At 42.0% G+C, this 14,279-nt stretch overlaps 1 protein-coding gene across 2 annotated transcripts in view; it reads right to left on the bottom strand.

Moving 5' to 3' along the window:
* PAH (phenylalanine hydroxylase) overlaps nucleotides 1-14,279 on the bottom strand; it is a 95,663-nt gene that overhangs the window by 39,401 nt on the left and 41,983 nt on the right. For both annotated transcript variants that reach the window (XM_088467864.1, XM_088467865.1), the window contains exon 3: nucleotides 8,062-8,245. In XM_088467864.1, coding sequence (XP_088323990.1) covers nucleotides 8,062-8,245 — 184 coding nt within the window. The remainder of the gene's footprint in view (nucleotides 1-8,061; nucleotides 8,246-14,279) is intronic.

Here is a 14,279-nt window from a genome sequence, read left to right as displayed (position 1 = left end):
TTGGTGAGCCACAAAAACAGGAAGACCAGATTAGAGTTTGCCAAACAACATCTAAAAAAGCCATTACAGTTCTGGAACAACATCCTATGGACAGATGAGACAAAGATCAACTTGTACCAGAGTGATGGGAAGAGAAGAGTATGGAGAAGGAAAGGAACTGCTCATGATCCAAAACATACCACCTCATCAGTGAAGTATGGTGGTGGTAGTGTCATGGCGTGGGCATGTATGGCTGCCAATGGAACTGGTTCCCTTGTATTTATTGATGATGTGACTGCTGACAAAATTTGCAGAATGAATTCTGTAGTGTTTCGGGCAATATTATATGCTCATATTCAGTCAAATGCTTCAGAACTCATTGGACGGCGCTTCACAGTGCAGATGGACAATGACTCGAAGCATACTGCATAAGCAACCAAAGAGTTTTTTAAGACTAAAAAGTGGAATGTTATGCAATGGCCAAGCCAATCCCCTGACCTGAATCCGATTGAGCATGCATTTCACTTGATGAAGACAAAACTGAAGGGAAAATGCCCCAAGAACAAGCAGGAACTGAAGACATTTGCAGTAGAGGCCTGGCAGAGCATCACCAGGAATGAAACCCAGCGTCTGGTGATGTCTATGCGTTCCAGACTTCAGGCTGTAATTGCCTGCAAAGGATTTACAACAAACTATTAAAAAGTGAAAGTTAGATTTAGGATTGTTTAGTTTGTCCCATTACTTTTGGCCTCTTAAAAAGTGTGAGGCACATATAGAAACCGTTGTAATTCCTACACCGTTCCCCTGATTTGGATTTAATTACCCTCAAATTAAATCTGAAAGTCTGCAGTTAAAGCACATCTTGTTTGTTTCATTTCAAAGCCATTGTGGTGGTGAATAGAGGCTAAAATATGAAAATTATGTCAATGTCCCAATATTTATGCACCTTACTGTAGATGGCATAAGAAGGTCTTGCTGTATGAGAATCACCATCCCCCATACACACACATTGAAAAAATGCTACAATTGAAACAAGCCTTCCACCATTTGTCTACCTCCCTTTAAAGTATTTTAAAAGTAAAATGTTTCCTTTTATCCCTTTAAGATATAACTATACCAGAAGTCCATGTAAAATGGGTGCCTAGATAAAGTACCGTATACTGTACATTAGACATAATCTATTGATAATAATATGTTACGTGTACCTGCTGCTGGCCTCCACTGTATCTCCTCTGAGCATACCTGTTTTCTAGAGATTAAGTCAAATTAATGTTGAATATCTGTGGATACAGGGCTTTATTCAGGTTGGATCGCACGACTACATTCTCACGCACCCGCTAGCTGTGAAATATGCTAATGAATGCAATCGCATGGCAACCGCAGCACTATACCAAGACGCCCATCACTGTATAAAGCTGCCCACTTCCCATGACATGCATTGGCAAGTCAGCATAAACATCGGTAACATCGGAACCATTCGCAACAGTTGTGGATAACCTGACCCTACCTCACAAACTGCTAAACTTCCTGTCACCATCTAGACCTCTACCAGCGTATACAATTGCAGAGGCTTAATTATGCACACCCCTGTAACAGCGTTCAAACGCACATATACACCTGCGTTCTGCCGACCACCCCCCCCCCTTTCCACTCCTCAATGGTCACATCATGTCAATCACTATGCTGTTGGTCTGCGTGCTCACTGCAATCGCTTGCAGATCGCAGCAGCCGGTTCGCGTACACCGATCCATATGCATGCGTAGAGCACATACATAGACCGGCTGCGTGCAAACACAGCCATGCGATCCAAGTGAATAAGACCCATAGTACACTAATTGCATGAATATACTATGAAAATATAAGAAGTTTTTTTTTTACAATATTTCCCTGTGTAACAATCTAATAATACAAATATATTTCTCCCACTATAATATCAAAAGAAAAATATATCTGTCCTTGAAAAAATAATATAAAAGACTTCTGGTTCCGGTGCTTATGGGATAGCACACTCGCTTCTGGAGCTCCGCTACCCACCGCGGCTTTACCCTGCTATAACACCGAATATTGGCGTCCAAGTGCAGGCACAGCCCCGCTGATAGCCTGGCGCTTTCCCCAGAGTCCTTTATGGACAGATATCTGTCCTCCTCCATGCCGCCCAAGACACAGAAAGTACACCCTGGGGAAATCCAATATGGTGGCCTCGACTGGGAGTCAAATGCCAGCTGCTGCACCCAGCCCAAGCCTTTCCTCTGCCCCCAATTTGACCATTCCTGAGCCTGCTGGTGATACCCATATCACCTATTCAGTGTTAGTGAAGGTTATCATCACTGACACAATGAAACCTTTTATACAAGAGCAAGCAGCTCAATTCAATCAGGCGATTCAACATATCCAAGCCCAGGCTACAGCAGGATATGGCAGTTCTGAAAAACAAGGTTGGCTCTAATTTCCATGAAATCTCGGTGATTCAATCTGTATCTGCACATCTCCAAAAAGATTCCTATCACATCTGGAACAAACTAGACAATTTGGAGAACCGCTCCAGAAGAAACAACCTACGCATTGTGGGCCTTCCGGAGACCCTGAAGGGCCCAGGTTTCTACCATTTTTTTTTAAATCACATTGCCTTCTATACTGAGTATTGCGGATGTCTGCACTGACTTAGTTATAGAACGAGCTCATCGCATCGGCCCTAAACGTGACCAGAATAACAGGCGCCCTGGGGTGGTAATTTTCCGGTGCCTTAACTATGTCCACAAAGAGGCGACATGGATGGCATCTCGCAGAAACCGAAACCTCGGTTTCTGCGAGATCCCATATACTCGCAGTTGATTAATCAGGGTAAAAAATTTGCCCTACTTTTCCCAGCCAAGCTCTGAATCTTTGAGGGTTCTTTTCTCAAAGAAGTGGACAACTCCAAGCAAACTTCCTCTCGTCCCTCCTTCACGCTGAATGTCTTGTCTGCTCTTTAATTCATCTGTCCAACTTGTGACTTATGCTTACATTTTCTAGTTACACTGATTTTCGGAGGTGGCCTGATGTTTGCAGACACTCCTGCAGCTTTCCCATATGGTCACGTGTGGTTTTAATATATTTCTCTTTTATTTCTATATATAGCACTAAATTTTGATATATGTTTATGTTTATCCTGAGTTTGTAGTGCACTTTTTTATTGATGTCTTCTGCTGCCCTTTCCTAGACTTACAATTTATAGCAGTTTTGATTGTATTTGTATTACTGTGACATGCTGTGCTCTTCAGCTTTTTCGATATATAAAGGACTATGCACAACGTTCTATTATGTATCCTGAATATTGCTATGGTGGGTTAGGATTTCCTAGCCACCTATTTACTATATAATCCAAGATTTTCACAAAACATTTTATCCGGTTGTCTTTTTTGTATTTGAGATACTGTTGTGGCGCTCATTGTGCCCATTTAAGGTTTTCGTTTTTGTCTTTCTTTTTGTTCTCCTTCTATTTCCACCCTTCCTTTTTTTTAACTTTCCCTGCTTGGTGGCTGGCCAACACTTATCCTTTAATTCATGATATCTATTTCTCACGGATGCACCCGATTCTATATTCTGGTGTTATGTTGATACTTTTACTTGGAATGTCACTTCTGTATTCCTCTTCATTATTTTTATAGCTGTAGATGGCTTCACTCAGGGTCTGTACATGGAATGTAGGTGGTATTAATTCACCAGTGAAGAGGAAACATATTTTTGTATATTTGAAAAAAATGCAAATTGATTTGGATTTGTTGCAGAAGTCTCATCTCACTGCAGCTGAGACTGCTAAACTGAACATGTGTAACAAGGTGGTACTTGCTTCTGCACCATTTACATCTAAAGCTAGGGGTGTATAATAATTCTGAACAAATCTCTCTCTTACACAGTTCATTCCTTGGTTACAGATTCTGAGAGTCGCTACGTTATTGTTGATGCTACTATAAATTCAAAAAATGTGTTATTTGTAATAGCTATGCTCCCAATGTATATTCCAAATTATTTTTTAAACGCCTTCTAGCGAAACTCTCCACACCGATGTCTCCTAATTTAATAGTGGGAGGCGACTTCAATTTGATCTCCTCATCTGTGTTAGATAATCAACCTTCTGGCCATAGGCGCCCTCCTATATATATATTGTGTTGACTACCCTTGAGAATGCTCATACAGGTATTATGTATGTGATTTATTTTTTTATTTTATTGTTTGTTTTTTTGTATTATCTTGTTTGATCGCTAACATAAAAAAGTTTGAATAAAAAAACAATATAAAAATGTCATTTTTATTTTACGTATATCCAAATGTAATCACATTTATCTCAGTGATATCCAAGGCTAGGCCAAACACATATCTTAAACCATAACTAGACTTCTTTTCTAGGCTTAGTTTGCTCCTTTGCTGCCTTCTCTCCCATTATACAGCCAGGCAGCCCTCTTTACCTAGGGAAACCATATAACCATATGCACAGTTTGATTACTGCTCTGTGACCTATCATACATTAGGGTTTATGTACTAAGTGGAGATAAGGAGGCTAAACAAAAGCATGAAAGGCTGCGAAATCCCTATAATGTACTAAAGGGTTTTCTCTGCCTTCTGCTTGCTAGCGCTAATAGCAGGCTATAATAAAACAGGACTTATCGGAGAGCAGAGGTGAGAGTCCACACACTCCACACTAGAATGTGACTGTGCAGTCAACCTCTTTGGTGGGACTTTAGTAAAGTAGCCGCCTCCTGCATCGTGCTGATAACAGGCAAAGCAGGTCAGGCATTAACCCCACAAATAGTGGAGTCTTAATAAATAGACCCCATTGTCACAGAGCTTTTGTCTTCCCTTAACTCTCTGTGGGCTGTGTGGAGGGACACACACAGACAGGCACTACTCTATGCTCTACAGCTTTCTGAATTTTAACTTTCTTTTTCACCACTTGTGAGTGCACTGCTAACTCCCCATCACCGTCCACACACTCCTCCGCCCTCCTCTCTCCATCACCCCTCTCCTTCCCAGCGGTCTTGCTTGCCTGGTGAGTTCCGGTAGCAGGTGCTGCTGGGAGATGCAGTCTCTGAATCCCAGCCCAACATGATCAGCCTATTGGTTGATTGGGCATTGACTGCATGGGAGGTAAGGTGCAGTGGCCCCTTGGGAGCTTGGGGTCTGGTACATACATGTGTCCTCTTAGTACCCCCTGTCGCTATGCCTGCAGAGGGGAGGCGAGCCCCAGAGGTGCTGCTAGGCCCATGGTTTCAAAGAGTTGGAGCCGCAAAGCTAAAAGATCAACTCCCAAATAAAGTATGGGAGATACTATGTAATGCGAGTACAGTAGTCCTACATGGGTTGGGTATGGATTGCCAACGGCCTGGATGCCGCTGGTCAGAATACCGACAGCGGCATCCCAACAGTCACAATCCCGAGACCCATCAGGAAACAAGAAAAAGCTAACCCTAACTCCTACCCTAATTCTCCCTCCCCAGTGCCTAAACCTAATCTCCCCCCTAGTGCCTAAACCTAACCTGCCCCCTAGTGCCTAAACCTAACCTCCCCCTCCCCGCACCCTAATCCTAACCCTCCCTACCCGATACCTAACCCTAACCCTCCCCTTACTGGTGATACTTACCTTTGGGATGCCGTCGGTCGGGATACTGGTGCCAGGATCTCGACGCTGTCGAGATTTCAGTGCTGGTATTTACACCGTCGGCATCCCGCAGGCCCGGGATACCGACTACATCCCGTCCTACATCTGTAGCCCAAAGCAAGCTAGTGGGGGTGTAAGGAATCTGTAACTGCTTCAGGTATCTTGGACCCTGATTATATAAAATACAGTATGTAGAGCTTTGAAAAGTCAGTTAGCCAATATTGAAATAGATTTGCCATCTTACAGGCAGTCTGTGAAGGGAGTAGAGAATGGGTGTTGCTGTATGTGGCAGGAAAGGGACTGGTTGCTGCATCTTGTACCACCTGGGTGCAATTCTTTTGCTGGGAGAACTAGGTAGAGGGCATTGCAGTAATTCACACATGAGGATACAAATGCTTGTATGAGTGTAGTCTGATCTTATGAGGGAATTGAGTGTTTGATTGTGTATATGTTCCTCTGATGAAAAATGAGGATTTGATCATGGCTGACACCTGATGTTTAAGTGTAAAGCCATAATACAGAACAACATTCTGCACATAGTCAGTGTTTTGCAACTCTGAACCCCCAAGAATAAGTCCAGTTGTGTTTTGTTATGTTGGAAGCTTTTCAGTAAATGCCCCTTACCATTAGCAAAGTACAAAAATAAATATGTGGAAAGAAAGCTACTAATTTTGCCCTTTTTGTTTTTAACACCAGTGGGCTTATTCATCATCACTTACGGGCCCGTTACACAAGCAGAATCTCATTTCTGCAAGTTTTATGTAACAGGGCATTTATTATTAGGGACCCAATGTGCTCGTCCCGTATTTAGCAAACTAGAAAACTGAATGTTTTTGGACTTTGTCTGCAGAAACTGATGCAATAAAATTTACTTTGCATGGTAATACATTTACAGTATAAAAACATGCTGGATCACAGGAATATGCTTCAATACAAACGTTAAGTACCACAGAACTGCAGAAACTATTAAATAGAGCCCTTAGTTTAATCGTACCACTGTATATGGGATGTGTTTTGTGTTTTGAAATATGTATTTTATTTATTGTATATGATATATTATCAATGATCACCTTTCTGTAATATCTCTAATGTAAAGATATATATTTATATGTTACCATCAGTCCCATCATACAGATTTTATCTATAATCATTACCAGTGCTGGACCCACAGCAAGGAAGGAATTTAACCAACAGATTACAATCTGCAAGCAATTTCAGACATGAAGTTGGAACCTAATACAGTAAAACTAAACAACGGCAGCAAAAACATATTAACATACGTAGATTGTGTTGATATTGTGGCTTTTTAGTCTGCCCTTTCAGTGAGCTGAAAATACACAAGTCCTCATTTAATGCCCTGGATGCACACTGCTATGGCCGCCAAGAGATCTATCAGGATCCAGTTCTAGAGGGGTGGCCAAGCATGTGGGGGCATGGTCATACCCAGTTGTGCATAATGGTGCCCTCTGCAGTGTTTTCGCTTCCTTGTCAGACTTGGGCACTTTGTACTCACCTCCCCTCTTTGGGACCGGGGGTCCTTGCACACTGCTAATTTGCTAAATACATTAGTTTTGCACCAGTATTCATAGATTGGCCATCCATTTCAAGGTGCGTGCTTACTCTTCACTGAGGAATTGTTTCCGCAAACTAGACGTGTCTACATTTTCATGTCAAAAGTGCCTACAAATTATTCGTGTAGGTGCAAAAATGTAAATGTCACATTAAATGGAGCAACTGCTCTGTGACTTTCTCGATCTGCAAGACTGTCTCCACAGGGTGACAGAGTCCGCACGAGAATCCCTCACGTTCCTGGCACAGTGCACAGTACTAGGAAGGTACAAGCATTTGCTGGTGGCGCATGCGCAGTACCGTATGCGGCTCCCTTTGTGTGAGCCGACTTCCTTCAGCACATATACAGTGGTGGAGTAAGGGTTCAGGCCTGATGTCATCTGTCCTGTCAGTAGAACAGCGACCACATAAAGGAGGATGCAGGGGCAGTTGGGAGATCACATGTCTGGTCTATAGGAGACCAGACCCAGGAATCCAACATAATACTTTGATGCTGCTCTCACTGCCTCTTTATATGAGTATTGTACTGTACTACAGCAAAAGGATAAGGCCTGGATCCCTAAGCTACAGACACACAGGATTAAGTATTATTCTATATTATTGTTATCTAGGTTGTTATCATAGTGCAAATGAGACCCCATGCTTTTTTCACAAGCAACAGAATATTTCACTTTGGTTATAGATGCTGTGGTTATTGAAGTGCAAAAGCAGTAAATGAAGGACTAGTATATGCCAATAATGAATGCAGTTACAATGTAAGTAAAGGCACGTAGTGATAAATGACTAAAGCCTAACGCGGCCAGAAAAGCACAGCAATTTCTTTCTGGCTAACCCCATCAATAAAGTGTTAATGAGAATAATTGTCAGGGAAACTTTACCAGCGTCCTTTTTCTTGTCTCGGGACAGCTCATGTACAGTTGCCCCAATGTCGCACCTAAGACATCTCACAATCTCATCCAGAGCAGGGGTGCTTTTGTTATCCAAATTGATGAAGAACTGGTACTCATCTTTGTTAAGGCGGGAAGGTCTTGACTCTATGTGGGTGAGGCTAACATCTCTTTCCTAAAACATGAAAAATGGAATAGTGTTATCTAAAAAAGGAAGTGAACGGCATCCAGGCTATGGCCTGCAGACCTGTGTCTTGGTCTGCAGATTGATTTACTAACGAGTTTTATCACCAAAACAAGTGGTAAATGTCACTGTGTATGATAAATGGTCCTCCAGCCAATCAGCTCCCAACGGTCATCTGTTAGAAAAATGACAGTTGGGGGCTGATTGGCTGGAGCACCATTTATCATACACAGTGACATTTACCACTCGTTTTGGTGATAAAACTCGTTAGTAAATGGGGGCATTACTTTGCTGCATTACTTAATAGTAACAGAGAATACATGTAATGATTGTAATGGTTATAGTGAGATGGAGCATTTCAAACACCAATACCTTGAAATCTGACATGCTGTATCTCTTTACTCCATGTGCATCGTACGTTACACTATTATGTCATCTCTACCACTAGCTAAAGAATGGAGCAAAATAAAACATTACTTTTTTTTCCTTGGTAAAGAATGATTATCCTATGTCACAATTGTCACTGTTAAATATGAATAATTATTTCAACTGCACTAGGCCATCTTGTGATGATTATTAAATATGTCTTCATATTGGGTTCATTTATTCAAATATTTATTAGCTATAATATTTACTGTATTATATCCAAGTATAATGAATGACCAACCAAGTGATACATAGTGGATGGTGAATAAAATGTGTAAAAGGAACAGTGGATCTACTTGCAAGAGTCGGATCTTTATAACGGGATGTAGTTATATTGTCGTGGACGAGATGCGGGGCGTCGATATACCAACGCCGGAACTCTGTCGCCAGGCATAATGCCGACGCCGATATCCCGGATGAGCTCAGGATACCGACATCGGCATCCCGAACCGCTGGAATCCCGAATATCCAGGATGGGTAACTATCTTCTTGTCCCCAGGGAAGGGAGGGTTAGGTTTAGGCACCCGCGGGGGGAAATTAGGGTTACGCACCCCACCGGAGGGAGTTTAGGGTTAGGCACCCTCCACGACACGGTTAGGTTTAAGGTGCGGGAAGGGGAACTTAGGATTAGGCACCATCGGGGGGGAGGTTAGGGTTAGGTTTAGGCACCACCAAGGGATGGTTATGGTTAGGGGGGGAGGGGAGGGATAGCATACTTACCTTCCCTCATTGGCATTTTCAGCAGTCTGGCTTCCAGGGTCCCTGATTTTTCAGCCGCCGGTATTTCATATCCAACCCCTTTATAAAACATGCAGGAAACTGGGACAGAAGAGTATTGGATACATACAAGCTACAATCTGTGTTTCATTATCACAACAGATAAAAAATTGTGTACATTTAACAAAGAAATTAAATGAAAAATAAAAAAAAGCTACACTTGGAAGAATAAAACTGTTCACCTGGTAGTTTTTTTTTTAACAATTATGTATTAGAACCTTCAAATAAATACAAACACGAAACAGCTAAGCATTCTACACAGATGATAAATGCAAAAGTGTAATTTGTAATAGTGCAACTTTTTCATGTAAATGCAGATGTACAATAATCATAAAAAGAAAAACGTTTTGATGTCTGGTTTTTATTTTTACTGATGAAAATTAAAAGGGGATAAAAGGTAAGGGGTAAGAGGGAAGAAGTCAGGAAAGTGGGAAGGGACTCAAATGGTGATAGGATATTGTACATGTGTGATTCCTCACAGTATGGGCTATATTTAGAAGAAGGTGATATGTTATTAAAATGAGTCCATGTAGCCCAGATTTTATAGAGAGAGGAAGATGAGTTCCTCAGAATACTAGTCACCAGCTCCATCCACTTAGCTATACCAAACTTTATTTTCAGAGTGCAGCTGTCACTGGAGAATTCTGACTTTTCCAAGAGCTGCCTCGCTTAAGATGAGACTGATAAACATGTTCAGATGTATGAGAAGATCAGGAAAAGGCAGGGGTGGGGCGTCGAAATACGAAGATGTTAAATTTACAATAAAAATTCTAACCTCAGAGTAAAATTTCACCATATATGAAGAAAAGAGCATGACTGCTGCTCTCCCCTTCCTGTGTGCATGACTGCTGATGATAGCGCCCCCTGTGGGAGTCGGGACAGGGAAAAGAATACATCACCTGGCCGGCCAGCTCTCAAGCCCCATGGGAACTGTCTGGAAGGAGCTGCATGTTGCAGCTCCCCCTATATTCAGCCAGAGCCATCTCTATAGATGTGAGGAGGCAGTAGCTGCTGCAAGCTATGGGGGGAGCGGGAGCCTGGGCCCCTAGCATTGTGGGGCCCCTTGGCAACTGCCCATTAAGCCTATACGAAGAGATGGCTCTGACACCGCCCCCGCTCAAGGCTGTCACTGGCTACATAATAAGACATTTCACATTTTTGGATGCTTCACCTACAGTTTAACCAAAACCACATATGAATTTGGGGAGCAAAAAAAAGCACATAACTGTGGAGCTTGGTAAAATTATGCTGCACTGCAAGTGGGGTAGGTTTGAAATGTGCAGAGATTAGATTGGGAGGGGCGTGTCCAAACTGAAATCTAAATTGCAGTGTAAAAATAAAGCTGTCCAGCATTAGTGAGTTACATGCAAAAGCAGCCAGTATTTACCCTGCATGCAAAAAAACTAAATGATTGTCAGTTACTTATATAGCACCAGCATATTCCATTGCGCTTTACAATTGGGAACAAGCAGTAACAAAACAAGACTGGGTAATAATAGAGAGACATAGAGGTAAAATGACCCTGCTCGCAAGCTTGCAATCTACAGGGTATTAGGCACTGATACACAAGGATAGGTGCAAACTATTGCAGTTTCTTGGTGGGCTGTATGATTCAGTCACACGGGAATGTTGGCCTAGAGTTAGCAGGATGTGAAAGTGAAGAAAGAGAACATATGTAAAGTTATGTGTGGACTGTATATAGGGGATGTAATTGGGTAGGCTTGTTTATGGAGGTTATGTGGGTAGTTCTGGAATCTGACAAGCTTCACTGAAGAGATGGGATTTTCAGGGAATGTTGAAGGTTTGGAGAAAACATTAAATTCTTATTGTGCTTGGGAGAGCATTCCACAGAGAGGGTGCAGCCCGAAAAAGTCCTGTAACCGTGAATGGAAGCAGGTAATTTGTGTGGATGAGAGAGGCAGATCTTAATACAGTATCACACAGTTGATACTGAAATCCAAAAGAACTAATATGTCTGCCAAAAGATGTAATATAGACTGAGAAAAGCAGGGGACCTAAGACTTGTAGCCAAGAGGAGGTGCATTCAGAGAAACAAACACTGAAAGAGCCATTAGATAAGTAGGATGAGAACCAGGATAGATCCTGAAGACATAGGGATTGTAGTATTTATATGATAAGAGAGTGGTCAACAGCGTTAAATGCAGCAGAGAGCTAGAAGAATAATAAGTGAGTAATGGAGTTTAGACTTAGCAGTCATCAGATCACCACTATAGTACCTTAGTCAGTGCTGTCTCTGTGGAGTACAAATGTATTTGTATCCATTGTATTGCAACATGGTTTGTTCAGGTGCAAAGTTCAGTTCTTGTTTTGCTTTGCTTCCAACTCAGAACCAGCCCCTCAATCTTGAAAACAGGTGTCGTAATAAGAACAGCCGGCAGATAGCAACATATCAGGTCATATACTGGGGAAGGGGCTAATTCAGTTGCAAACTACTGAAACCATTTTAGCATCTTTTGCTGCATTCACGTCCCACCGCTGTACAAATCTGCATCTGAATGTGCAAGGTCTGAGGCAGCCATTTTGTGCGACCTTAGAGGTAACAATCCCACTTGGTGCTTCTTTCTACCATCAGACACACCATCTAAGCTTGCACCTGCCCCATGTTAGGTGCAGATTCTCTGTCAGAATATGGCCGCCAATGTAAGCTATTAAGCGTCTAAATTTGCAACCAGTTAACATTACCATAACACACCTATAAGACAGTGCATCTCCATATGTCTGTATAGCCACCTCCCAGTCTACACTAAGGAACGCCCAATACATTTTCAATACATATCGGGGACCATACATCTCAATTGCCATTGCGGGTCTGTGTGTACACAATGTGGGCCACATGCAGTGTCTGACTTTTTCGCTACTTAGATGCATGTATAGTTGTAAAATATGAACAATTTTCACTAACATCGGCATTACGTGCAAAACAGGACAATTGTTTGGTAATAAGCATCACAAAATTAGGGATTGGCCAAAGAGCGGTGAACCATTGATGGTCTCCATCGATAGTGCCATATGTGTTTTACATTGATGGCACTAAACCATTGGTGAGAAACCATTAATGGTTTAACCCATTGATAGGCATCCCTGCTGGCAGTCATGGAAAGGCTACGGGGCAATCACAGGAGGGGACGCTGGCTATGTGAAATGGCGGGGCTAGATACCAGGGCAGGACTAAGTGGCCAGGGAAAAAAACATTGCAGTACACTCTAGCATTGCTGGTGGAAAATCATCGGACCATCGCCTTCGATGGCAAAACCATCAACGTTCGGTGGCAAACCATCATTGATCGATGGCCACCCCTACACATAGTTCACTTTTTACCTGGGGACTACCACTTCCACCATGAGGCTTAGTGCTGACAAATATTGTGATGCAGCATGGAGTAAACTCATGGTGCTATTTCTGTGAGCTATGGACTGAAAGGAATTTAACTTTAATAAATCTCTTTGTCACTGACTAATCAGAAATACTGTACAAGCCTCAAGATGTTGCCTGTAGACAATGTAATGATACAATTGGGTATATATACAAACACACACCATCTAATCTCTTTAAAAGACTAATAATACATCCAAAAAGCTTCATGAATATAGTGCAATATCAGTATTAATGTAGAAGGATCAAACTTTAGTGGTTGGCTATTTATATTTCACTTAGATATAAGTGTATACAGACCCCGGACTCGTCCATAGACACGTCGGTATATAGAATTATTTAATAATGTTACGGTCATCCTGAGAACTACATTTCAGTTAGAATGCTGATTGGGCAGGAAAACTGTAGCCTTTATGCACTTAACATGTCTCAATGTATAAAGCTACGAGCTCTGTTGAAAATGTTGACAAATTACTGGCAAAATAGAGAGGGAGGAGAAGACAAATTGAAGTTTGGTGTCTTTTTTTGTTTTCAGTAAACAGGGGAGGATCTGAATCCTGCAAGCCGATAGGTCAGCAGGGGAAGCTGTGACGTTCTCTATAACCGCATGTTTGGTAAATCTGGGAAACTCCTCCAAATGAATTGCTTAAACCATGGACTGGGTTCTAGACCATCCGAAGTGTATTAGCTACATATCCGTGGTACTTTATTCTTTCCATTTATTTCTTGCAGCATCTAAGAGACATGCACATTATATGATTATACATAATGTTGCAACGTCTAGTAGAAAACACTAATTGTTACCAGCAAATGAAAGGGCTTAGATTTCCAGAGGTAATGTGAGCGTTTCTTTGAAAACCACATGAATCATGCTGAAATATCTGGCACATATGATCTCCAGTGACACTACAGGTGTGCTACATTGCTGACTTTACAGACACAATATTCTGAAATACTAACATATTTTAACACAAATGTATGCTAAATCTGTTTCAATTCCATCTGGAGAATGAACTTACTGAATTGGATATCTTACTCATGTACCAGTAAATGTAGACACAATTATGAGGATATGATGTTATGTTGTGTGTTTACAATTTTAGTTTGCAGCGTAAACCCAATCACCAGCCAATTCCTTTGATGCTAATTTATCTTGCCCTTCCACTATTAAATGTCAGAGTCACAATGAGGTCTGTTACACTTATGCTGGGTACACACTAAACAGCTATATCTGCAGATGATGGTTGTTCGTACACACTGAACAACCATCATCTGTGTTCAGTGTGGTGGAGGCGGGTCCCACTGGCTGGGGGGCGGGTCGGGGGTGTGTACGCTCCCCTCCCTGCGGCTGCCACTGTATATGTACTGACGGTCTGCAGACAGCCCGTACACACTTGTCATGACAGATATGGGCGAATATATCTGTCAG

The sequence above is a fragment of the Taudactylus pleione genome, unplaced genomic scaffold, assembly GCF_031769625.1.
Source record: "Taudactylus pleione unplaced genomic scaffold, aTauple2 ptg000077l, whole genome shotgun sequence".
Lineage (NCBI taxonomy): Eukaryota > Metazoa > Chordata > Amphibia > Anura > Myobatrachidae > Taudactylus > Taudactylus pleione.
The sequence above is the reverse complement of the archived record's forward strand: the minus strand, read 5'-3'. Positions and strand labels throughout refer to the sequence as shown.